Source organism: Ylistrum balloti, unplaced genomic scaffold (genome assembly GCF_031769215.1).
Source record: "Ylistrum balloti isolate Yb309-2 unplaced genomic scaffold, AGI_CSIRO_Ybal_v1 Utg370714, whole genome shotgun sequence".
Lineage (NCBI taxonomy): Eukaryota > Metazoa > Mollusca > Bivalvia > Pectinida > Pectinidae > Ylistrum > Ylistrum balloti.
This window is the reverse complement of record NW_026782426.1, coordinates 1028963-1054575: the sequence shown is the minus strand read 5'-3', so window position 1 is coordinate 1054575 and position 25613 is coordinate 1028963. Positions and strand designations below refer to the sequence as shown.

The 25613-nt window shown below is 35.3% G+C and overlaps 1 protein-coding gene across 1 annotated transcript; it reads left to right on the top strand.

Moving 5' to 3' along the window:
• Positions 1 to 212: 212 nt before the first annotated feature.
• Positions 213 to 24170, top strand: LOC132557738 (uncharacterized). Its single transcript, XM_060222260.1, has 2 exons — positions 213 to 334; positions 23501 to 24170. Exons 1-2 carry the CDS (start codon positions 213 to 215, stop codon positions 24168 to 24170), a joined length of 792 nt encoding a protein of 263 aa, XP_060078243.1.
• Positions 24171 to 25613: the final 1443 nt, after the last annotated feature.

Below are 25613 nucleotides of genomic sequence, written 5' to 3'. Positions count from 1 at the left end.
AAGAAACTTTACATTTATTGTTAATTTAAGCATTCAAATTCTCAGTCTACTGGAGTAGGATAACTATACCTCTGGTTGTTATGGTAACTTGGAGCTGGACTGGTCAAGAATGATGGAATGGTCAAGCAATCCTACTGTCCAGGATTTTCCTACTTAAGCAATTGGTCTGGAGCTGATGATTGAAGCAGTAAGGAATCTTAAGTACAGCACTCATGGTTCAAGTGACCAGAGGTCATTACTATAGTGAAACATTACCTGCAATGACCAGAGATGACCTTCGAGATGATCACCGACCCAAGGACCACATAGATACTGAGACTGGACGACAGGCAAGGCAAGTGATACATGGACACACAAGCTGCAGTAATCTATTTCAACAGATATCCTATATTCTACTACCGTACTTTACATAAAAAAACACACATTTTCTTTCAAATAAAACTTGTATCATTTGACATATAATACACATATCTTTTTGTCAGATGCATCATATTACTTTATTTGACATGAAATACACAACTGCTTTCTGTAAGATTTGTCTAAATACCATATTTTACATAAAAGAAATACATGCTCTCTATAAGATCCCTTCTATAACCGTATATAACACATGATAAACCCAGCCACTAAAATCAATGCATTTTCTTATAACCAATTTGAAGACTTTATTCTTCACTTCAGACTGATATCATGAGTCATATTTGAAAATGAAATAATAGAATTAAATATTGCCCAGAAAAAAAAAAGCTATGTCAACATTTTTGCTGATCCTGTATATAAATGAGATACAGTTTTGGATGCCTAACTCTTTTCTTGGAGCTGGCTCGCAATACTTTATCAATAATGAAATATGGTAATACTTGGCTCCCCTCAAGAGAAAAAATGAAAGTTCCTTTATATACGTGTAACAATCATAAAATGCTGGCTGCCTGGCTGGAGATCGGTCAGTGATGGGCCTATATGGCATAGATGACCACACAATGCAACCAGAGAGCTATCAGTATGTACAGTATTAAGAAATTGGTTCTTTATGTCCAGCTTTCTCAAATACCCTGAGCTGTCTGTGGTCATTGTCCATCCCCCAAGGTCAAGTGACATAGCCGAGGTCTCTAATTTCTTATCACAATGGTCAAATTATGGTCAGTGAGTAAAGGAAGGTCAACATGGACAGAGATTGGTCTTTATTTCCTCTCAAAATGGTAAAGCGAGTCGCTCAGCGTATATCGAAGAATATCAAAATAAGATGTTGGCTCTAATTCCCTATCTCACAGAAATTGGTAACTGACCAAACCACTGCTGTACGTGATTAGTTCAGACATCGATATGACTTCTTAATTCCATAGTTATATGAAACACAGGAATATGGGTTTACACGAACAATGATTCATCTCCATCAAGCTCGCATTCAAAACACAGCAATATGGGTTTACAAGTTTACACAACTGACAATAATTAAAATTCTCTTTATTTCACAATGGTGACAGTATAACAAGGTTTCACTGTTATTTGAGGCCATATACCAAAGTTTTTGTGGACAAATGGCGACAGTATAACAAGGTTTCACTGTTTATTTAAAGGCCATATACCAAAGTTTTAGTGGACAAATGGTGAAGGAAAACAAAGTTTCAATAGACAAATGTTGACAGTATAACAAGGATTAAATGGACAAATGTTGATAGTATAACAAGGTTTTAATAGACAAATGTTGACAGTATAACAAGGTTTCAATTGACAAATGGTGACAGTATAACAATGTTTCAATTGACAAATGGTGACAGTATAACAAGGTTTCAATTGACAAATGTTGACAGTATAACAACAATTTAATTGACAAATGGTGACAGTATAACAAGGATTTAATGGACAAATGGTGACAGTATAACAAGGATTTAATGGACAAATGGTGACATTATAACAAGGATTTAATTACCAAATGGTGACATTGTAACAAGGATTTAATTAACAAATGGTGACAGTATAACAAGGTTTTAATGGACAAATGGTGACAGTACAACAAGGTTTCAATGGACAGCTGGTGACAGTATAACAAGGTTTTAATAGACGAATGGTGACAGTATAACAAGGATTTAATGGACAAATGATGGCAGTATAATGAGGATTAAATTGACAAATGGTTACAGTATAACAAGGATTTAATAGACAAATGGTGACAGTATAACAACGATTTAATGGACAAATGGTGAAGTAAAAACAAAGTTTTAATTGACAAATGAGGACAGTATAATGAAGTACTGTGTAATGCTGGCAGTAAAACAAAATGTTACTGTATAACAGGCGTAGTGTAAAAAGATAATTAACTGTTATGTTTGTGTTAAAAGACAACCAAAGTTTATACGGCTATAAGGGGCCATCAGACTAATTCTACATCAAAGTTAGGGACATTGTAGGACAATGACTTAGCATTTGATTATAATTCTGTTGAGCAGTAATAGATATCGGTAGCTTTTAACCTGACATATATTTCCTGTCTGATATATACAGTATGTATCTATCATTGACTACCCTAAAGTGCAGCAGACTCCTTTCCCAGAAGAGCTCCACTAAATAAACTCTCTACCGACCTAAATCTCCAGTAAAATAAAAACTCCACGTCTTACAATGAAGAGCTGGAGATTACAATATCCATACATACATGTGCACCTCAGACTCGTTTGTCAATCTCCGGAATTAACTTTCATATTCTATCAGTAAAATTCTGTAAGGGTATAAAACCATTTATCTTCACTGATATGTTCTATATCAGAAATCTTGTCAGAGCCACGTTAAACAAGAAATCAAGCTTATAATAGTTATAAATGGCGTGATTAGAAATAGATACGTGGTTCTCAAAGTATCTGATGAAATCTTCCCAAAATACATTTAACCATACCATAACGTTATTTCAGCATCCTTTTACTGGCTTTAGGTACAGACAGGGATATTGATGACAAGACAATGTCCTATTATGGCGTATAAGCAGAACGCCTATTATCATCTTACTGTAGAATGTATTGTTAGTGGTCAGAACTGAGTGGGTCTGATCAAATAGAGAAAAAGACGGGTTTAGTTTGTGTCATCTATCAAATGAACGGCTGGACTCTGCAAACAACTGGTGAAACCAAATGACAGGAAAATAAATATCAGTATTAATTGTATTTGATTACAAACGGCAAATGAGTGGTCAGAACCAGAGTGGTCAGAATCATTGGATAACCTGGTTAAAATGGTCAGTGTTCAGAACAAACATAATTGAAAACCCTTCCATTTCTGACCACTCATACCAAACAGACAAAGGACAGTTACAATGAAAATACTGGACACCAAATTTCTTATCACTATTGTCAATCAAACAGACAGAAAAAAAGAAACTGATATGGCTCCAAATTTCTTATCATACTGGTCAAGGGTTAGAGTGGTCAGTGGCGTGTAAGCAGATGATTGGCAGGTCAGGCGATGAGACAAGATTGTACATAACATGTAAACCTGACTTTCTACTTTTAACAATAAAATCTAAGGTACATGGATATTCCCACCATTTTCTGTGAAGATTTATCAAATTTCACCATCTATAGCTGTAGTACACAAAGACACATGGATCTAGCCATTCCCCTACTGAAATCAGACACATATAATGTTTTAGCTAGTATTTCGTTCTAGAGTTATCTCCCTTCCCTGAACTTCATGTAAAAGAAAGTATATAGCCCCACCTTTTGTTATCAGCCACAGCTGTTTCCAACACTAGTCCATCAATTTAGGTGGCAGTTTGAGCTGTGGGATATTCACAATGATCAATTCTGGTCACAAGACATTACAGGTTCTAATAGTAACTTGTCACAGAGACATGACCTTAGCACCATCGTAAAATCTAACAACAATTAAAAGGGACACATGACCTAAGCAACAAGTCACAATGACACAAGACCTTTGCAACAAACCAAGGAATCACATATACCTTGTAAAAGCTGTGAAGAATAAAGACTACAGCAACAAGTCACAATGACACAAGACCTTTGCAGCAAACCAAGGAAACACATATACCTTGTAAAAGCTGTGAAGAATAAAGACTACAGCAACAAGTCATAGTGGCACAAGAACTTTGCAACAAACCAAGAAAACACATATACGTTGTAAAAGCTGTGAAGACAAAAAACTCAGCAACAGATCACAAACAGACACAAGACCTTACAACAAGTCACAATGACACAAGACCTTTGCAACAAACCAAGGAAACACATATACCTTGTAAAAGCTGTAAAGACAAAAACCTCAGCAACAGATCACAAACAGACGCAAGACCTTACAACAAGTCAAAGACACATACGACAGGTAATGGGGACATATGACTTTTAACAAGTCATGGAGACTGTGACCTTAGCAACAATTCAAGAAGACAACTGGCATTGGCAACCAGCCACAGAGACATAGGACTTCGCAGCCAGTCATGGAGACACAGGACCTTGGCAACCAACTATGGAGACAAAGGACCTTAGCAACCAGCTATGGAGACAAAGGACCTTAGCAACCAGCTATGGCGACAAAGGACCTTAGCAACCAGCTATGGAGACAAAGGACCTTAGCAAACAGCTATGGAGACAAAGGACCTTAGCAACCAGCCACAGAGACACAGGACCTTAGCAACCAACTATGGAGACAAAGGACCTTAGCAACAGTTCATAGACATGTAAGACTTTACAACAAGCCAAAGAGAGACAAGATAACAAAGTCACACTACAATAACTCCAGTTAATTGTGTTTCAGGGAGAATTTGACAGATTGTAAATCCAGGACAGATGGACAGGTTTGCAGACATCACATATTCCAGGGGTTCTGTCACACAGGGGGCTGTATATTCATACACTGTAAAATGATTGTGCAGTAATCCTCTGTCAATATTTACATATTGAATTATATACAATTTCTTTTTTAACCATCGGTGATGACAATTTTATACCAATTGTATCAGACACAAAAGGAAACTTTGTAACAGCAAAATGTCATTGTTTCTGACAATAATATATTTCTAAAATTTGTCTATTTGAACTCTCATGAAACAGTTAAAATTGTCTATGTTTGATAAGTTTAAAGCAACTACTTATCTAAAAACATTTAATGTACGACATCCATTCTTCATTCTTTGTAATATCATACAAAAATTTTAATCTTTGATCTATGAATATTCATAAATCTTAAGTTAAGATATTCATCTCTGTGTGTGTCTATTCATATTCATCTCCATCAAAGCAGGCAATTGTTATAATCTTCCGGGCATTTATCAACAGATAATGTCAAACAGTAAATAAAACTACATCCAACTTGTTTAGTTCTGTTAGGACTCATCAGTGAATCACTATGGACCAAAGGATTCAAAATGTTTTACAAGACCAGAGGTAGCATGGAGAAATTTCTATATACTTGCCACAACCAACAACAAAGTGAAGAAGAGAAGGCATTTAGCTTGGACAAAGGTGATAATCTTACATGTTGCTTAAGAATATATAGTAAGTGTGTATATTGTAAACCAGTGTGAGGGATTGTAATTTTTAATATATTCTACACACAAATCATCAGACAGCAAAACTTCCAGCTGTGGTGAGATTTAGCAAACTCTACACCCACAATCGACAACGGCAGGTCATCAGTACCAAAAAAACAGCCAAAAAATGCACTCTGCAGGCCAGAACAATGCAAAATGATCATAAAGCTGTCCGAAGGTGTCATATCAGGCCGTAGCCGCAGAACAAAACCTGTCATTCCATACCCTTCATGGCCAGTAATGGCCGTGCATGGCATGTGGTTTGTGCATCAAGACGAGCATGAGGCGAAACTAATCTCCATGGAAAATTGAATATACCTACAGACAAATTGTTTCTGCAACAGGTTTTTATTTTATAGGAAGGAGTTACTTTTTGTCTACATTAAGTGTACATGATCATTCCTTAGGAGCTGGTCTTTCAGGCAGATGATTGGTTATCTTGTAAAATAATGCCGACTACACAAGTTTAATATGGAGAATGAGAAGAAACAGTGCAATATGAAATATTCTCAATAGTTTTATCAGGAATTATAAGTTTTATACAAGATTCCGAAACTCGGGGAATGGATATCTAACTTTCAATTCCATTTCAAAAATCGTTCAAAAAATATAATTTAGTGTTACTGGTTATCAAATTACTTCCCATTCTTTTTATTTCACATCTAATTTCAGCCTTGGCATTTAAAATTTTCAATCTATTGTTTGTCATTCTTTCTACTTCAGACATCCTGAGACACTCTTTATTTTTTGCCTTCTCATATTCATCAAAGCTTCAACTTCAACTTCACTTTTGAGAAATAAAACTCCTTCACAATACTTAAAAAATTTGAAATTTAAATCTCGGCACATTTCATGAATTTTTAAAATGCTTCTCAATAACGCCGGTAGAATCAGTTGAAATTCTTTGTCAAAATTTCATTTATCAACTGATTAAAAATTCTTTCGCATTTGAAATCGCAATACAATTAAAACCTTCATGAAAAATGAATTTTGCAATTTCAAAATGTTGATGTTTCATTTTTCAATTTTGAGATTAATTAAAAGTAACTTACATATCTGCATGTCTCATATATCCCTCCCCTTAGGAAATTCGATTTTATTTTATGAACATACATCCAAGTACTCTACCAACTAGAACGTTTTGTTATCAGAGTATACTGACATGGGATTTATTTATGAATTTTAACTTACAGATATTGTATCAGCAAACATTTACAAATGAGTCTCTTCTACTTATTATGGTAACGGAAGAAATTTACCAAACCAAATTTTAATTTACAAATATATTCAAAACAAAAGGATTTTTCTGGTGCAGATTTTAACAGATAGCTTTGAGAGTTAAGATTGTTTTAAGTGATTAAATTTATAGAAACACAGTGAAATCTGTCTTTTGTGTTTGTTACATTGGTTCAATACATAGAGACAAAGTGAAATCTCTGTCTTTTGTGTTTGTTACACGGATTAAACACAAAGGAACAGAGTGAAATCTCCTTTAATTGTGCTCTTTACAGCGATGAAACATAAAAAAAACAAAGCGAAAAATCATGCACATATTTGAAATTTGTGATGTTTTCTACAGTGCTGTGGATGGAGATGACGTTTGAAAGAAATCTACACTGACACTTTCTAATTATGTTTTCCAAAATCTAGTGTCGTGATTAATTGTTCACGGCGCGTGATAGGTCAATTAGCATGGAGGGAGTATATCTACCAGCCAATTACTGCTTGCCTATTAGATCTGTCGAGGAGGAATTGTGAAAATGACAAACGTTTAATTCCAAGAAGCCTGCAAGTCTGACAGCTGTTTAAGACTCTGTGAATATCCGATCATACAGCCTCCTTTTTTATTTAAGTACACCGTTCTAAACACCTGCTGGCTGAATTAGGAAATACAATTTTTGAAATTTGTCCATATCTTTTGATAGTTGTATGTACTATTGCTTTCTTTGCAGTTGAGGAAGATAGTAAAAACATGGTTTGTTTCCCGACATTGTAATGTGACACATGTCTTACCCAGATATGGTGAATGTTGTTTGTAGCTAACCTACAGACAAGCATTTATCAACAACATCCAAACTTTCTCACAAATGTTTTCCTTGTACTGACTCCAAACTTTTTTTTAACTTTTTGCAAATTTCTGTACATCTTTATAGAAAAAAATATAGACTTGCAGTGTTTTTTCATCTTGAGTGAACAGCAGTCTGTCCCTTGATAAATTGGGTACATAGAATAAGGGAAAATATTCTTGGATTTTTCTTCATTTTGGGAAAAATAATTCACACTTTGGCTAGGGGAAACAACCTTTTTTCACCTGTAAAAACTAAGCAAAGAAACCCACTATCTCCAAACTGAGTTCTTTGTAGGTGTAATTTTTGGTGTTTGTGTACTTCAGATATGTAACTTTTAAACTATAACATAATTAAAGAAAAACAACAAATAATGATTTAGTTAGTACATAATTTAAAAGTAACACCCCTACCTAGTCTTCACTGTATCAAGGGGACTGTCTGGTCAGCAACACAACCTGTAATGAATAGAAAGGCCATGTGTTAGACAGCAAAAATCAAAATGATTTTATTCCAAGCAAAACTACTAACTTGTCTAGTGGCATGTACTTACCAAAACCTTTTTTTTTGAACTCTTGATTTCGTCAAAAGTTTTAAATACAAAATATCTGTAAATCTTTCCGATTGTTCATCATTTCAAAATCACACCAGTCCATCAGAAAGAGCAGTACAAGATAACTTATGCTAAGGTATTTTTGTGTGGTTCTAAGTTTTGGGGACCCCCAATCTCCCTATTGACGTTCCACAACATAAAATAATAGAGTGAGAGATATTTTGGCAAGCACTCCCTTTGCCAACATAATAATTTTCCCCCTCAAGTTGAGATCCAACATCTAAACACTGACTATTCTTAATATCTTAATTCAGTGGACGGAAAAACAAAATGTTCAGAGAAAATTTGGTGGAAATATTATCAACAGTTCATAAGGAGATGACTTTTTACCTGTAAATCATCCTGTTCTAGCATACCCTTGAATAGGCTGAATACATTGTTTCAAGCAAAGCAGTAACACAGGAACAGTCTGTCTACTTCAATTTTCATTTGCCTAAATTTAAAAAAAAACAACCAGTCTTGGGAAATCATACGTCATACATGGTACAGCATGGTTGGAAATCGCAGCCTTGAAATTGAAAAGATTGCCATGTACAGCATAAATGTTTGTGAATTTTGTCAGTCTCCAAGCAATACTTCTGGCCTTGAGCTGCGATTGTTTCTATCTGTAAGTTTCAGGAAGACGGATAGCACAACGAAAGCCAATAAACCCATATAGGCCTAATTACAACATATTTCTATTGTTTATTGTTGTAAACGTGATACTAGGGGGAAAATCGACTTACGGATTGATATCCAGTTCATTTTGTAAAATCAATATCAAAGCCACACAATTCTACTTAAAAACAAATTGAAACCTAAACTGAACTTTTAGTTATCTTTAAAATCTAACAACAAACATTTGGGAAAGGAAAATTGTCTGGAGTTGGCACTCACAACAATGTTTATATACATGTGTTGTAGCTGTGGGAAATACAAACATTCTAAAGACTTCAGTTTCTGCCTCTGATTCCTTTTAATTAAGGTACTTGCAAGCTGGTATGATAAGCTTGCAATTTGTGATTTTAAGAAAAGCATATTTACTTGTTAAGAGTCATTTTTTTTTTAAAATTCCAGTTTTCAGACAAAACAACTTTTTTTAGCATCCCATTGGTTTTGAGAGTCAAATTATTGATGACTTCACAAATTTTTAAGATGTCTACTTATTGCGCCAGGTTATATACATCAGAAATGCAACTTCAAAAGATATCCAGTTCTAATATTTACTTAAACTAGAAAAAGTCTGTAAGACATGAATGCCCCCGCCCCCCCATGTGAAATAATAGTGAAAGGTCCGAATGAAGTTGTTAGGTGGTATATACTGATTTGGGACGCGACGGGACGGGACGGGACGGGACGGACGGACATGGGCAACGCTATATGCCCCCGGCCATAAATGGCGGGGGCATAAAAATCTCTTATATTTCTACAACATTGAAGACTCTGGAAGACACAGCCTGTTGTGTTGATTGACAGTGTATTAAAATCATTATAATTATAATATAGGTTCTAAAAGTACAGTAAACTTGAATCCATATAAAACAAAGGCTGCAGCCAATTCCATTTCTTAAATACCGATAATTAAAAGAAAAAAGAAAAAATTTTTTACAACTTCAATCTATGCCAAAAGAACAAAAAAATTCTAGTAGCTTTTTTCATGTTTTTTATGATTTCTTTTAACATTCAAAATAATAGCAAGCTTTCACAACTTTGACCAAACATCATGTAGTATGTGGAGCCGTCTGTTTTAGTCATTGGTGCTTACAACCTTATAATGTACCACACAAAGTGTACCATACATCAGAGAGCCAATCACCCCCAACATACAGAGCTACAAAAGGTCCAATGTACCACACACATCCCTCCGAAATTCTGCTTTCATTTCCTTACTTCTTTCATAAGCTACTACTGACTGCTCTTTAGCAACTTAACACTGCCTAAGAAACCCTTCTATTTTCCTGACTGATACCAAATCAAGGCTACAATAAGAAAAGTTCTATAACTTTGACAGAGAAAATATAAATTACATGCCATATCCTCCCCCCTACCTCTGCCCCTCCAACCCCACCCCCAAACCCATTCTCATCACAATCCATAGTAAGAAAAACAATGACAGATATGTAATACAGCACACCCATCCAGCTCCCTTTTTCCACTGCAGCCTCCTTCACCCTGCCTCTACAGGTGTAATGGGGAACACACTAGATCTCATGATACAGAGACCAATCCTTCTCATTTTTTCTCTCTGCTAAATTTTATGCTTTCAGTTATTTACTAAGATAGACTAAGTGTTTTACATTTATTCACATTAAGATTCAAATACTCATTGGATGTATCAACACAATCATTTTTAGACGGACTGCATATTGTGAAAAATTACCGAGAGACTGAGAAAAACTTAAAGGAAATTTAATTCCAATATTTTGCACAGAAATTTTGTTTTTACGTTCTAAAAAGCAGCAAAAGCTTACGAAACTATTAAACAAACCACAGGGAGCTTCTTAACCTTTTCAATCTCATTTAAAACAGAAAGCCCCCATTTTCCATATTTCACCAGCGATGTGACACTCCCTCGAGGTTTATATCTATATAGTGGCACCACTATACTTGGAAAGTTTGGACTTCTCTGGAATAACACCAGCTCTCTTTCAAAGCCATATTGTCGTCTGGTCCAATTTCACCAATATTTCAAAGACGAAAACTCAAATAGAGCCTAGCTAGAACACTACCAATTTATTTCTGCTTATCTGCCATCGAGGAAGAAGAAAACCAGAATTTATGTCATCCAGCCAGAATTCATAACATTGACAGGGTGGCCTTGAAGTCAGGTACTACTTCTCAGAAACCTGGTCGCCATGCCGATGAATGGATACAATCAAGTCGTCTGGGTGCTTGAATCTAAAGCTTCCTTAATAGTGTTATGATAATGGACAGGATCAATGATTTGCACACCCAAAAATGACAGGAAGATTGAAATCGGGTGTTTCTAGAGCCTTCAGATCAGGGATTGGCGACGGTGCATGAGCTGCGTATCAATAATAAACACAACTGGATAGACGCCATTACGACAATTACTCATACTTCATACGGAACTTCACAACAAATTCATGTCACGTTTTTATATAACAACATTTTGTTAATATTCTCAATACTGAGAAACATGAAAGATTTACGTGAAGTATATTACAACCCTGGGAATAGAAAGGAACATTTTTGATTACAATCCTGGTTTTTAAAGTCTTCTCATTCATAGTAAATGTACTTCATGGACATACTAGGAATATAACAACACCCTCTTGCACATCGGTGTAAATGTCTCCACCGATATTCCCCAGAAGATTCTCGTAATTGCCACTTTTACACCTTAACTTGTACAACCAGGTCAAGGTCACACAAAAGTCACAAAAACATCGACTTTTCAACTAAAATTTCTGGTATGTCTTTAAGGACATTAATATTGAGCTCGACCTAGATACAACCATTAAAATGTAGATGGGGACGGGATATGTAGGTAATACTTATCTTTCCCTGATATTGATTTTCTCCTAATGAATTACGTCAGGGTTGAGATACTAAACTTCCGGTATACCATTCTCTTTCTACTGATCCACGCTATTCATGACTTTCAATTCCCTGTATCCCCCATATAATGCTAAACCAACTACACTATTTATTTTTCCGATTTCTGTACATATCTTGTTTACCATCGTCCTTTTGTAAGTTATGTGTGCTATGTATTATTGTGATTTTCTCACATATAAACAACTTATTGTTGTGCCATTTATTTTCACAAATATTGTGATTGAAACCAAAAACCCTGAATACCTAGTCATCACAAATAAAGACTGATGGACGGGAATGAATATCACTAATAATGAGTATAACAGTGTTTACTCTGGTTTTGTGAAAACCCTGGATAACATGTCTACACACGGTGAAAAGAAAAAATTGATGTGAAATTCTGTTATACCCTGACTACTATAACAATGTTCTATAACAATGGTGTCGGTTACAAATGTTTATAACAGAGGTACATCTCTACTTCAACTGACCTTGACCTCACACAACTACAGGAAGTAGACATACAACGACAAACTTGTAACTGTAGAGGTCATGCTCCGACACCTTCCAAACATCCTGCACCTGAAACTCTCGTCAGAATTCCATCTGATCTTCAGTTTACCTCCCTTGTATAAGCATCTGTAAATCTCATTAAAACTACACCATCTGGATATTCTTTTTACCTCCCTCTCCAGATACAGAAGAACATGCAGTTTGTAATTGTTCCTCAGATACTTCCATCAATTTACCTGTCCATTCTTTTTCATGTAAATGTCATAATGAACTAGACGTTTTCTGACTTTTAATATTTTTTGAAGAAAGCGTTGTTATATTCAGACTCACATAAAACTATCTATTTTCATATTGTGTTGAATTTGCCCTAAAACATGTGTATAGATATATGTTTAGCCCATTTTTCAATTTTGCTCTACTACAAAAAAGGGGAAAATCAAACTGTGGTGAAATTTTTCGGTGTACAGTGTATCCATCGTCAATCTGGTCCAGTCAGAGTTGTCTCACGTAACACTTATACATTAAACTTCTGCAATAAAAACCATTCAAACAGTTAGTGCATTGGCTAGAAAGGAAAGTCTGAAGTGGAATTGATGGAAAGGAGACAGGAGAGGAAAGTCTGAAACAGGAGAAGAAAGTCTGAGACAGGAGAGTAAAGTCTGAGGCAGGAGAGGAAAGTCTGAGACAGGAGAGTAAAGTCTGAGACAGGACAGGCAAGTCTGAGGCAGGAGAGGAAAGTCAGAGGCAGGAGAGGAAAGTCAGAGGCAGGATAGGAAAGTCTGAGGCAGGATAGGAAAGTCTGAGACAGGAGAGTAAAGTCTGAGACAGGAGAAGAAAGTCGGAGACAGAAGAGGAAAGTCTGTGACAGGAGAGGAAGTCTGAGTCAGGAAAGAAAAGTCTAAGGCAGGAAAGGAAGGTCTGAGACAGGATAGGAAAGCCTAAGACCGGAAAGGAAAGTCTCAGGCAGGAAAGGAAAGTCTGAGACAGGAGAGTAAAGTCTGAGACAGGAGAGGAAAGTCTGAGACAGGAAAGGAAAATCTGAGACAGGAGAGGAAAGTCTGAGACAGGAAAGTAAAGTCTGAGGCAGGAGAGGAAAGTCTAAGGCAGGAAAGGAATGTCTGAGGCAGGACAGTAAAGTCAGTTACAGAATTGGAATGTCTGAGGAACAATATAACAGTCTCAGTTGACTGATTGGTAAATTCGGAGGCTGAAAGCATGGAGGCAATGGAGTAGGAGATAATGAAATGACAGGATGGAAAGACAGATGAAACAACAGGAGATGTGACAAGCAATGGAGGTATAGAAAATGGAGGTATCAAAGTGACAGATGCCCACTAATCCTGGAACTTTTAATTAATTCCAGACCTTATTCGTCCTATAATACAGTCATTATTGACCTTGTGTCGACTGTTCTAGAATTGGTCAGCTTAATCTGGACTCAGGTCAACAAATATAAATTCTACCTTTAACCTCTCTACAATATTCAAATAAATCATAATTTGACTATCCGCAAAAATTCTAAATGACAGCAAATAAATATTTAACTTTCAATTTTTTTATCATTATTATTATTATTATTTTTTTTTTTTTTTTTGTAAAGCTCACAATTCTTGATGAAATTTGATGGAGATAAAAGTCTAAATTGATGAGAGTGATTTTAATGAAATTCTCGGACAGGTTGAAAGAGTGGTCCTGATTATATTCCTCTGAAGTGAATATATTTACTAAGTGATGTGTGTGAACTCATTGCTGGGGCGGTATCTGGTAATTAGTGAGATTTACAGAGAGGAGTTAACGAGTCTAATCAGCTTATAACCAAACTCCGAGGACATTGGACAATTTCATTTATTGATCTATTTAGGTCAGGGGTCATAATTATATCTGTATCAATGCCTAGAAGAAATGGTTATTTCTAGCTTCCTAAACAAATCCTGATGTATGTTCCTTGTTTTCTAGCAATATCAAACTAAACGAAATCTATAAAAACCAGAATATGATCAGGTGTAGTACTTATGTCATCGTACTGTTATCTTTTTATACTTTATATTTTAAGTACAGCGGTTTAATTACGGCTCCTAAAAGAAATACCAAGACTTAGCATCTGAACAGTTTTGTAGCAGGAACTTTTGGCTATATACCAAATTCATAAGTTTCAGTCATTTTTACTATAATATTTGTTGGAGACCAAATTTTCAAACCATTTATAGAGTTGACACTTGTCTTGAAATCACTTGAGTCAAAACAATTTCCAAGTCCCGGCTTCTTCACTCCTTCATCTTTTTGTTTTTTGTTTGGATGACTTGAATTTCATTGAGTCAAAATTTTGTTTTGAGTTGAAGCGATTTTTCAGTCCCTTCAATTATAAAGCAAGAGTCATTTATTATCTCGAAAATTTATTTTTGTCCAAACATCGGCACATCCATATGTTTATTCATTCATAGTAAAGTCGTGTTAATATAATCTGTAGCTTCATATATTGTTTCTGGTAGCGTGCCAAAAGCAAACTTTAATTTCGTTTTTATTAACAACACAAAATTAAAGCGTATCGGTCCATCGTACAAATAACATTTAGTCTTTGACTATTAATTACCAGTTTAATTAACCAATCAAAAGTTGGCTTTTCAGAAATTAAATGTCACCATCCTGTAGCAGTGACTTACTTACCTGTACATTAAACAAGCAGTGTGTTTACACAAAACATATTTAGTTTGGTTGGCTGCATCTTCAGAAATGATGAAAAAGAAACTGTCAAACCAGTACAAACTTTTTGACGAAATCTGATCTTAACAATTCTAAGAGAAACTAATTTTCATGCTTGTTTACTAAAAGACTGAGATTGGGAACTTTGTTAGATTTAGTGTTTGGACAATGAAGAGCTGAAAGTACTTTTCATTGATAGAGTCTATATCTGTGTGTTATTTGTAAAGTCTAGAGTTTGCATGTTTCTTTAACTGGTTAAAAAACTTTCCAGTGTTGTCCTTGTCATATGTTTGTTCATTCAAAGTAAAGTTAATAAAACAGTCGTACATATATACTGAAATTGCTGAAGGTGTTGATGAGGAAGTTGATTGATGAATTACCAATGATTGCATAAAAAACTCTGTTATAAAATGGCCATGGTCCCTAATTTTTGTACACCACACCGCCTTTAAGTCATGAATATGTGTACCAAATATCATCATCCTATCTCAATTACGAAGAGAGTTATGCTGCGGACAAGTTTTTTTTTACAAAAGGCAATAACTCTATTATAAAAGGGCCACGGCCCCTAATGTTTATATGCGACACATCATCTTTCAGTCATGAACATTTATACCAAATATCATCATCCTATCTCAATTACGAAGAGAGTTATGCTACGAACAAGGTTTTTTTTTAACAAAGGGCAATAACTCTTTATAAAAGAGTCACTGCCCCAAATTTTTGCACCTGACACACCATCTTTAAGTCATGAACATGTATACCAAATATCATCATCCTATCTCAATTACGAAGAGAGTTATGCTGCGGACAAGTTTTTTTTACAAAGGGCAATAACTCTCTTATAAAAGGGCCATGGCCCCTAATTTTTTGTACGTGACACACTGTCCTTAATTTCATTCTTAATTATGAAAAGAGTTATGCTCAGAACACCAAATTATTGGAGGAGGAGGAGGAGGAGGAGGAGGAGGAGGAGGAGGAGGTGGAGGAGGAGGAGGAGGAGAGGAGGAGGAGGAGGAAGAAGAAACTCCTATAAAAACAATATGTCTCCCTTCAGGAGAAGGGGAGACATAATTTTGTTTCCATATCATTCTGTAAAATATTTGATTTATATGTGCTTTGTCAGTAAGGGGAGCGTACACATTTGTAGGACAGAACAAAGCCAGTTCAAATGTAGCTGTTATTATATGGTTTGTTATTTGAACAATTTAACGATAAAACAAGAAATTAAAAATCTGTTTGTTTCTGATTATTTACGACCATTTAAAATAACAGATGAAATTACGATGCTTGTACAACGGAGTGTTATCGGAGCCTGTACTTTGTTCAACTGTTATTGCTGTCAGGAAACTGATGTCATCAATCATATTTTGACACTTTGTTTGCTTTGAAATTTCTATAAGTTGAAATATTTTTTGGTTCCCTTGAATTTCATGATAATGAGTTTTAACTGTATTTATTTATAAAAACAATTGCTTCGGGTAATTGACTCTCAAACAGGTGTAAATCAAACTTGTATCTAAATTAACATTTGCCGTAAATATAATTTGATTTCAGAGACACAAAATGGTAAAGATTCAAACAAGAGCTGTAAACAGTATCAATATGTTCACCTTATGATGAATAGAAATTCCTGTGAGTGTAAATATACTTTAATTGGGATTTCTTTTTATAGCTGACACTGGATGATGTACTTGAACCAATGAAGGTGAAAACTGGCTCCTAAAATCTAAAGCTTCTTTTCATTGCTGGTCAGACAACTAGCCAATAACATCAATGGTCAGCTTAGTGATGCGACTGAACACTACCAACTAGTTAACTCGCCCTAGGCAATGACCATAATCGGTCAATAATATTCGAGTGATAAAGTACATTTCAATATGGCCATTCTAACTTCTACAGCTTCAGCCCTTCCTGACAGGATTCACAGTTACAAGTCCTTATCACTACGACAAGAGACTTGTCTGGCCACCTTGGTGGGTTACAAGTTCAGGAACAAAGAACTTCTCTTTCCAATGAATTTATATTGGGGTCAAATTCTAGTCTGTCTTCCATTGTGTTTTACCTCAATCCTGGTATCAATTAACACACTGGAACTGCTAAGAGTTTTCATTCAGCAGCAATTCGGCAAATATCTCATTGCCGACGTATTTCCCAAATCTTCCTGTATGGAACATGACTCAATCATATGTCCCACTGAGGACCCATCTAGCACCATCTTAGAGTAATTTCTCTAAAGTTGAAGATCTGAGTTGTATTCGATGTCATTGTTTTGGATATCATGTGCTTGGCCTTCCATATCATGCTCGATAAAGTAAGCACCAACTTCACAAGGACACTCTGTCTTAAATCCCATAAATATCTCAAATTTCTGGTTTTTAATAAAAAAAATTTACAGATTTCATTATATAAAAAGTTTCAAAGCAAATGTTGCTTTCCTTTCTATCAAATGGCACAGAATACAGTCCTGATCTTGTCTGGTGTGATTAGTTCCTTAACTTGTGGGGTGTCTGTGTGGTGTGACTGTCCGATGTGACTGTCTGGTGTGACTGGTTCCTGACATTGTCTGGTCTGACTATCTAATGTGATTTTGTTGTCTGATGTGACTATTTTGTGTGACTGTCTGGTCTGTCCCTGACATTGTCTTGTCTGACTGTCTGTGACTGTTTTGTGTGACTGTCTGGTCTGTCCCTGACATTGTCTCGTCTGACTGTCTGTGACTGTTTTGTGTGACTGTCTGGTCCGGTCCCTGACATTGTCTGGTGTGACTGTCTGTGACTGTCTGATGTGACTGTTTTGTGTGACTGTCTGGTCTGACTGTCTGATGTGATTGTTTGGTGTGACTGTCTGGTCCTGTCCCTCACATTGTCTGGTGTGACTGTCTGGTGTGACTGGTCCCTGATTTTCTCTGGTGTGACTGTCTGATGTGACTGTTTTGTCTCACTGTCTGGTCCTGTCCCTGACATTGTCTGGTGTGACTGTCTGGTGTGACTGTCTGGTGTGACTGTCTGGTGTGACTGTCTGGTGTGACTGTCTGGTCCTGTCCCTGACATTTTCTGGTGTGACTGTCTGGTGTGACTGTCTGGTGTGACTGTCTGGTCCTGTCCCTGACATTTTCTGGTGTGACTGTCTGGTGTGACTGTCTGGTGTGACTGTCTGGTGTGACTGGTCCCTGATCCTGTTTATCTTAAGAATAGATAACAATAAGTACACTACAAAAGTTCAGCGCCCTCAGCCTTTTTCAATTCCAGGACAAGTTTGTCAGCTTTCTGTTAACACTAATAACAAGAGAATATGGCTCCAGGACCTTGACATCTGGTCTAACACGTTTTATGTCATACATACAGTGTTAACTGAATTGGTAATATCCTTACGAGACAAAACCATCTCTGTAAACAAGCATTCTAATGCAAAGACAGGGGAGTAACACCGACCCAAAACCACCGGCTAGGTCTTAAAATTTCTTCCAAGTAAAGTACACATCAGAGTGTAGGATTTTCACTTGACTTAAGGTTAGTTAAATGAACTTGTGTTTAAATTTATTCCAAAAGTCTAAAATTGCAGTAGAAACAGTTAACCGTTACAATAACAACATTTTTCCTTTCAGGATAAATGCATGCTAGTTTAGCCAAAGGCTCAGTAATTTTCTAGATAGTCCTAAAATTGTGTCTTGGTCCTGAGCTTACAAATAAGTATGCATTACATGGTAATATCCAGCTATGAAATATTTCTGAAGTTACACTTTAACAGGTCACTGTTAAAAAGACCTAGTCTATGTATTATCTATATAACAAGAAAATACTGCTAATTAATACTTCATGGCAAGAGGGAGATAACTCAGGCATCAAAATTATTTCCAGAAACCATTAAAGAATTATAAGATCGCGACTCTTTTGAGTTGTAACCTTTTAGCAATAGTCTTAAATATTTATCACCTTCCTTGTCATATATGTAGATATAGATATAGAACAGTAATGGTTTATGAACTAGAAATAGAACTTGGGCTAGACTTTATTGAACAATGTCTAGCCAAGTATAAAATCTGTACTTAACCTCTTGTGATGACTCAAAGTTGAAATACTATTATATTATCTTCATTTTGCAATAATTGCATATGGTACTGTGTAAACAGAAGCAATAAAGGGCCAGGACCTGTCAGATTTTATCACACTAAGCCTCACAGGGACTTGTAACTGTCTGATGAAGAAAACTTAAAGACTATTATTTCTTCCTCACAAATGTCACAATAAAACTCCCCTGATTCCTGTCTGGTTATTCCGCAGATGTCAAAACCATCAGCCGACTGAAAATTAATAAATTTGTGCCGAAAGACAGTTTGATGTTGATCTGAACAAGGCCAGTATTTAGCAGTGTGACTAACTTTTAAAGAATTTTTGAAGAACTAGAGAGTGGTTATTACATATGTATGTCCTACTTTAAGACCAAACAGAATTGGATCAGGTGTAAAACATGATGTTACAGATGATGGGGTAAATATAAACCAAATCTGTCAAAAGGTACTCAAGATATGACAATGATTAGGAACCCTACATGACGTGAGAGCATCAAAATGAAACTGAAAAACACACTGAAGGTCAAAGCCTCTGTCACTTTCTGTATATTTGAGAATGACATCACATGACAGTCATGTGATTCATTCTGATCATGATCCACTTTAATTTGTCCCTACCTAAAAATCATGATTGATTATCAACAATAGTTAATAAGCACCTCTTCTCTGTATGAGTGTGAAAGAAACACTCTGTGAAGGAAAAAACGTGAGGTGATTGTAGTCTCTGGAGATCATCTATCATAATTCTTCATTCGTTAAATAACACTGACAGAGATGCATTACTGTACGCCAGATTTATCATTGCATCAAGTTTTTCAACACAAAGTCAAATTCTTCTATAGAGTGGTCAAATTATGCAGTATAAAGGTCAAATTCTTCAACAGAAATGCACAGATAGTGATGTTCACCAACATGAAGACATTCTGTGTCTAGAAGATAAAAAAAACCACTCTCATGTATTGTCAGGCAGAGATAAGTCAACCCAAGGATAAGATTTTTAAGTTCTACACAAGAATCCAGGAATATTAAAAATCTTATACCTATCCTTCTCTTCATTCTTAGATATATAAGTTACACTCTCAGTGTACCATCAAGTCACAAATGATATATTTACATCCATCACATCTTCACTTGAAATATGGCTTACTATCCTCAGAAACACATGAAACATGAATTACTGTGATGTCACAAAGCAACCCAAAAAAGTCCTAATTTCTGCAACCTCAAAAATGCCTTCAATAATATCATTCATTCTTAATGATCTTGTTCCTTTTGTCCTGTGTGTGCAGCCTTGAAAAGGTCGAACAAATTAATTTTTGTATTGTACTTGGTAATTAGTGAACTCCTATAATAAAGGTAATTTCACTGTAAAATTTCCGACATCCATTTCTTTGGATAATGGTCATGTATTTATGTTTGGAACCACCAACATATTGATTGACAATTCCAAAACTCTGTGAAAAATATAACAAAATGTAATACTGTTTCTAAAAAAAACAGCACTTTAATGAACAATGTAGAAGATCAAGGATATTGGGGTTTTCTTTGTCAGTTATGCGAGTCAAGGTCACTCAATAATACACTGAACAGGTGAAAAAACAGATAAATAAATAAATTGTATTTCTCCCATGATTAGCCCAGGAGAACAACACACAGGGACTGGGTTTATACATAAAAAAGAAATAGTATTAGTTATGGTTTAGTTGAACAGTAGATATGGGTGGGCTTATCATGAAAATGGGCTTTTTGCTAGATAATTACGGTAGTATTTTTGAAGTTGGACCTACCAAATGTCGTACACAAAAAAGGAGAAAGAATGCTCTAATTTCTAATCATCATGCTTAAGTTTTAATCGTCCAAGTGCTCCATCCCTGCATCAGTGTCATTTAAAAATCTGTATATTTTATTTATGATATTATTTCCAATCAATTCTAATGGTAATGTCAAACTTCACCTCAAGGGCAATAACTTTAATACAAATCATATGAAAATAATGCACATGGTTGCATACCGCCTTAAGTGATTTTTGTTTAAACAACACTTGATACAGAATTAAGTTAGAGCTGAGATGATACCGTGTGTATCATTTCAGTAATGTAGATAACTATCCTTTATCTTATATCTATTGTACAGACTTCTACAAATGGAAATAAATGACGAGCCTTAACCTAGCATCCTCTTCATAACGTGACAACAATCCGCTTACTGACAGCACAGGAATTACCCACCATTTGTGTAATAACATTATAACAATAACCTTGTGTGCTAATCATGCCTAATATCAAACTGTGCTTTCACACTAAAATAATTGATTCTTGTCTAACTCTTGGCATGCTATTGTGCGGACTATAAAATAATCATCATTCGCGTTTCTCTCTAACTTCCTGTCCCATGTTGATCTCTGACAGTTCTTTCGATGAAGCCAATTCTACATGTCAATGTCTTTCTGTTCTAGGCATTTGTGACTCTCCAGTGTTATCTCCTGACATTTCACGAGGATGTAGATGTATTTGTAACATTTTTATTTTAGATTTCCCTTTACTTATTGATGTAAGAGCTGAAACCCTTTACGACACTTAAAAGTATCGTAAGTTTGGACCCTCATCAATATATTAAGTACGATTAAACAGCGCCTATGTCGGCGTAACGGTTAACGCTTTCATGTAGTATACTCAATATGTATCAATATTCCTACCATCTACCAGACTAAAACTTCAAAATGCCAAAGGCTCCCTTGTAATTCAAGTCGAACCATAATCATCCTGGAACAAGCACAAGCCAACATACGTACTGCTGGTTATAAAGACATACAAAGTGACGCGATGCCGACCTCGTGGTCTTTTAGAAATTTGGAATAATGTTAATTATCATAACAGAATGTCACATCTCCTACAAGTACGTATAAAGATATACGAAAAGAAGATACATAAACGTAGTGTTTTTTTCTCTTTTAAAACTACACAAAGATCTAACAATGATAAAATATTATGTATACAGTAAACACAACAAAGTTACATGTTTAAATTTCTATCGGATTAGACACAACAAAATATTCTTAACCATACAATTGATTTCAATTCAAGTTTATATTGATTTTTTCAAACAAAGTACATGTCAACCTCATTCTGTAATATTCATCCTCGTCACCTTTTACAGATCCACTTTTTTAAGAAAACACATTCGGTTTCTACAGCCCGAGTGACAAGTGTTATCAAATCTTCACAATCGTTGGTTGTACATTAACAATAAGGCACTGGGGGTGTGATACAGAGTCAATTTTTAAACAACACATCACTGGCTTAAAAGGCTGGCGAATTTCCTCTTATTTTCTTTCCAAAATTTACATCAGTTCTTTCAAAATACCATTAAAGTATCTTCAAGAATGCAAATATGAACTTAAAACATGAAACTAAAATTCCCCAAAAGGCTACAGTTACAGAATTTTAAACATTTTTTTAGAAAACTTTTTAAAAATTTTAAACAAATTTTTATTATACCAGAAGAGATTGGTTAAAAGTATTTTTATCAAATTCTGAGATGAAATTTATTTCATACTTATAAATATAGTACAAAATAATCCTGATCGTCACGGACAGCGGCATTGCAGAATCTTCAATATTTCTTTGGAAAGAAAAACTTCAAAACCTTTCGCTATGTCATGTGAGTACCTCCTACTTTTGACCTTTAATTCATCAACAAAAATTGTGTACTTTAAGGGTATTTTTTTTTACGGTAATCCAGACCAAAGCTGAACTTGATTCATTGATTTTGTTAAGAATAGGAATTATCATGATTATGGAGGAGTTATTTCCCTTCTTTGAATCTCTTGCATTTGAGTTAAGAAGAGTTTACTCTCATAAATTTACTGTGAGGGCAAATGACTTGTAATTAGCGTGGCTGTGAAAGAATAAAAATACAATTAGATCCTAATGAAAGAGTTCCTTAGTGCAGTAAGATAAATAAGTTAAAACGGAAAACCCTTAACTAACCAACAACAAAAACTTGATCAAATATGTTTTATCATCAGTATAAATCCCTTTTTAAAGAAACTGCTTTTGACAAAATCAGATACAGAGAAAGAAGATATAAAAATACTGAAAATGTCAAACAGCAACAATCAGTAGTCTGGTATTTACCAACATACTGAGTGTTTACAGAGTTGTCCTTAAAATTGCATTAATTGGAAAAGATTTCCTTCTCACAAAAACTACAGTCTAATCAAAGAGAATTCAAAGAATGCCATGATTTGTGAATACATATTTAACATAAGCCAATCATGAAATCTTAAGTCTCGTGCGAGTTCTATAAAAACACAAACACTCATAAAATCCTTCAACAAATTTCAACTCTCGGGAAACCCTTGTGCAAATACAAACCTCATGAGACTCACAACTGTGCAAATTCAATTTCTCATTAAACTCTTGAGTAGATTTAAACTTGTGCAAATATGTAAATACAAACAGGCGTGAGACTTCTTTTGGTTTTGAGGTTTGGTCCTCTGACTGGAAAAGATGTTTCAACAGATGTATCAACAGATGTGTCAACAGAACAGAAGTGTCAACAGATGTGTCAACATATATCTCAACAGTTGTGTCATCAGATGTGTCAACAGATGTGTCATCAGATGTGTCAACAGAAGTGTCAACAGATGTGTCATCAGATGTGTCAACAGAAGTGTCAACAGATGTAATAACAGATGTAACAACAGAGGTGTCATCAGATTTGTCCTCAGATATGTCAACAGATGTATCATCAGATGTATCAACAGATATGTCAACAGATGTGTCAACAGATACATCAATAGATGTATCAACAGATGTGTCAACAGATGTATCAACAGATGTGTCAACAGTTACATCAATAGATGTATCAACAAATGTGTTATCAGATGTATCAACAGATGTGGCAACAGCTACATCAATAGATGTATCAACAGATGTGTCATCAGATGTGTCAACAGATGTAACAACAGATGTAACAACAGAGGTGTCATCAGATTTGTCCTCAGATATGTCAACAGATGTATCATCAGATGTGTCAACAGATGTATCAACAGATGTGTCAACAGTTACATCAACAGATGTGCCAACAGATGTGTCAATAGATCAAATGTCATGGGTTTTGTCCAGGTAATCTAGATGTTCACCATAAATTGTGTTTATCATACCTCTACAGAACCCTCTCCAGTACACGGACCTCCCAGGTCTTGCTTCCGAAAGGAATATTCAGTGTACCATCACTTAATACATCCTAATTGTCTTGTTACCCATTTCATTGAAAAATGGCAAAGAGGTTTGCAAATTATCTCTTTTGAAACCGGTTCTCAAATCTGTGGAATCTAATAAAACAATGTAAAATGAAGTGAAAGAAATGACTGAGTGTAAATTACACAGAAAAACATCCAGCTTCCTTCATTAGATTGACTTCAAGATAAAAAAAAACACAAATTAAACCTTGTATTCATGGAAATAAAAGGAAACCAGAAACGCTGCATTGCAAGCGATACAAATTAATACCGGTTGAAAAATTAGCGAAGAAAATTCGTTTTTCTTTTTTATTTGAACGAATCTTTAAAATGACATCTGAAATAGAGGCATGGTAATAGGGATCTGTGATAAGATTAAATGGATAACGGAAGAAGAGTTTCAGCGCTCTGATATTATCATAACTGTTCCTAACCTTAAACCTGAGAACAAATTTGAATTCTGAATCCTCTAACATGATAGAATTAAATCCACTGCCACATCCAGGCACATCCAGGACATAATTTGGTCTTAAAAGTGTAAAAGAGTTTATCTGCTTGACTAAATAAAGTTCAGAGAATGTTAATCCAACTGCCACTTGTAACCAAGAAATTAATACAAAATTTTCTCATCATTCAACTCATCCTACGCATCTAAATAGACCCAAGAGAAATATTTTGCTCCAATACAGCAAAAAAAACCGTAGAATTTGACATTCGAATATGCCACATTTCCTATTCTGTTGAAGGAATACACAATCATTTAAAATTCTTTAATGATTTTTTTTTTAGAAGTTTTCTGTTGGATTTAAATTGTATAATGTATCAAAAAGACGGGAAGAATCAGTGAACTGGGAGCCTAGTCAATTAATTGATAAACAATGTGTCCCTTGCGGGGCCATTACGCCGCTACCATTAAACGACAAATCCGTTCCAGCACCAGGCTTACAAAAGCTTCCATAAAATGGAGAAAGCTTCACAAAGCCAGGCCTTCATTTCAATTTTAACTTCATTTTGATTTCAACAAAAACTCCAGTAATTCTAAACAAGTGTGAGCCTAGGGGGTAATGCACGAGAATTCTCCAACACTGGATTTAAAATACTGGCAAACAGTTGTGGGGAAATCGGCAGGGTATGAGGAAGGCACACAACACAGGCAACCTCCAGCTTACAACACAACATCAGCTTAAAACAGAGATCTTAAGCAACCTCCAGCTTACAACACAACATCAGCTTAAAACACAACATGGAGATCTTAGGTAATCTCCAGTGTTAAACACAACATCTGTTTAAACCAGAGATCTTAAGTAACCTCCAGCTTACAACATAACATT

Bases quoted from the DNA above. Each gene is read 5' to 3' on its own strand.
- LOC132557738 (XM_060222260.1), top strand. From the start codon at position 213: ATGGTTCAAGTGACCAGAGGTCATTACTATAGTGAAACATTACCTGCA. The intron at 335-23,500 runs GCAAGTGATACA...AAATACAAACAG, and splicing joins GAGACTGGACGACAGGCAAG to GCGTGAGACTTCTTTTGGTT.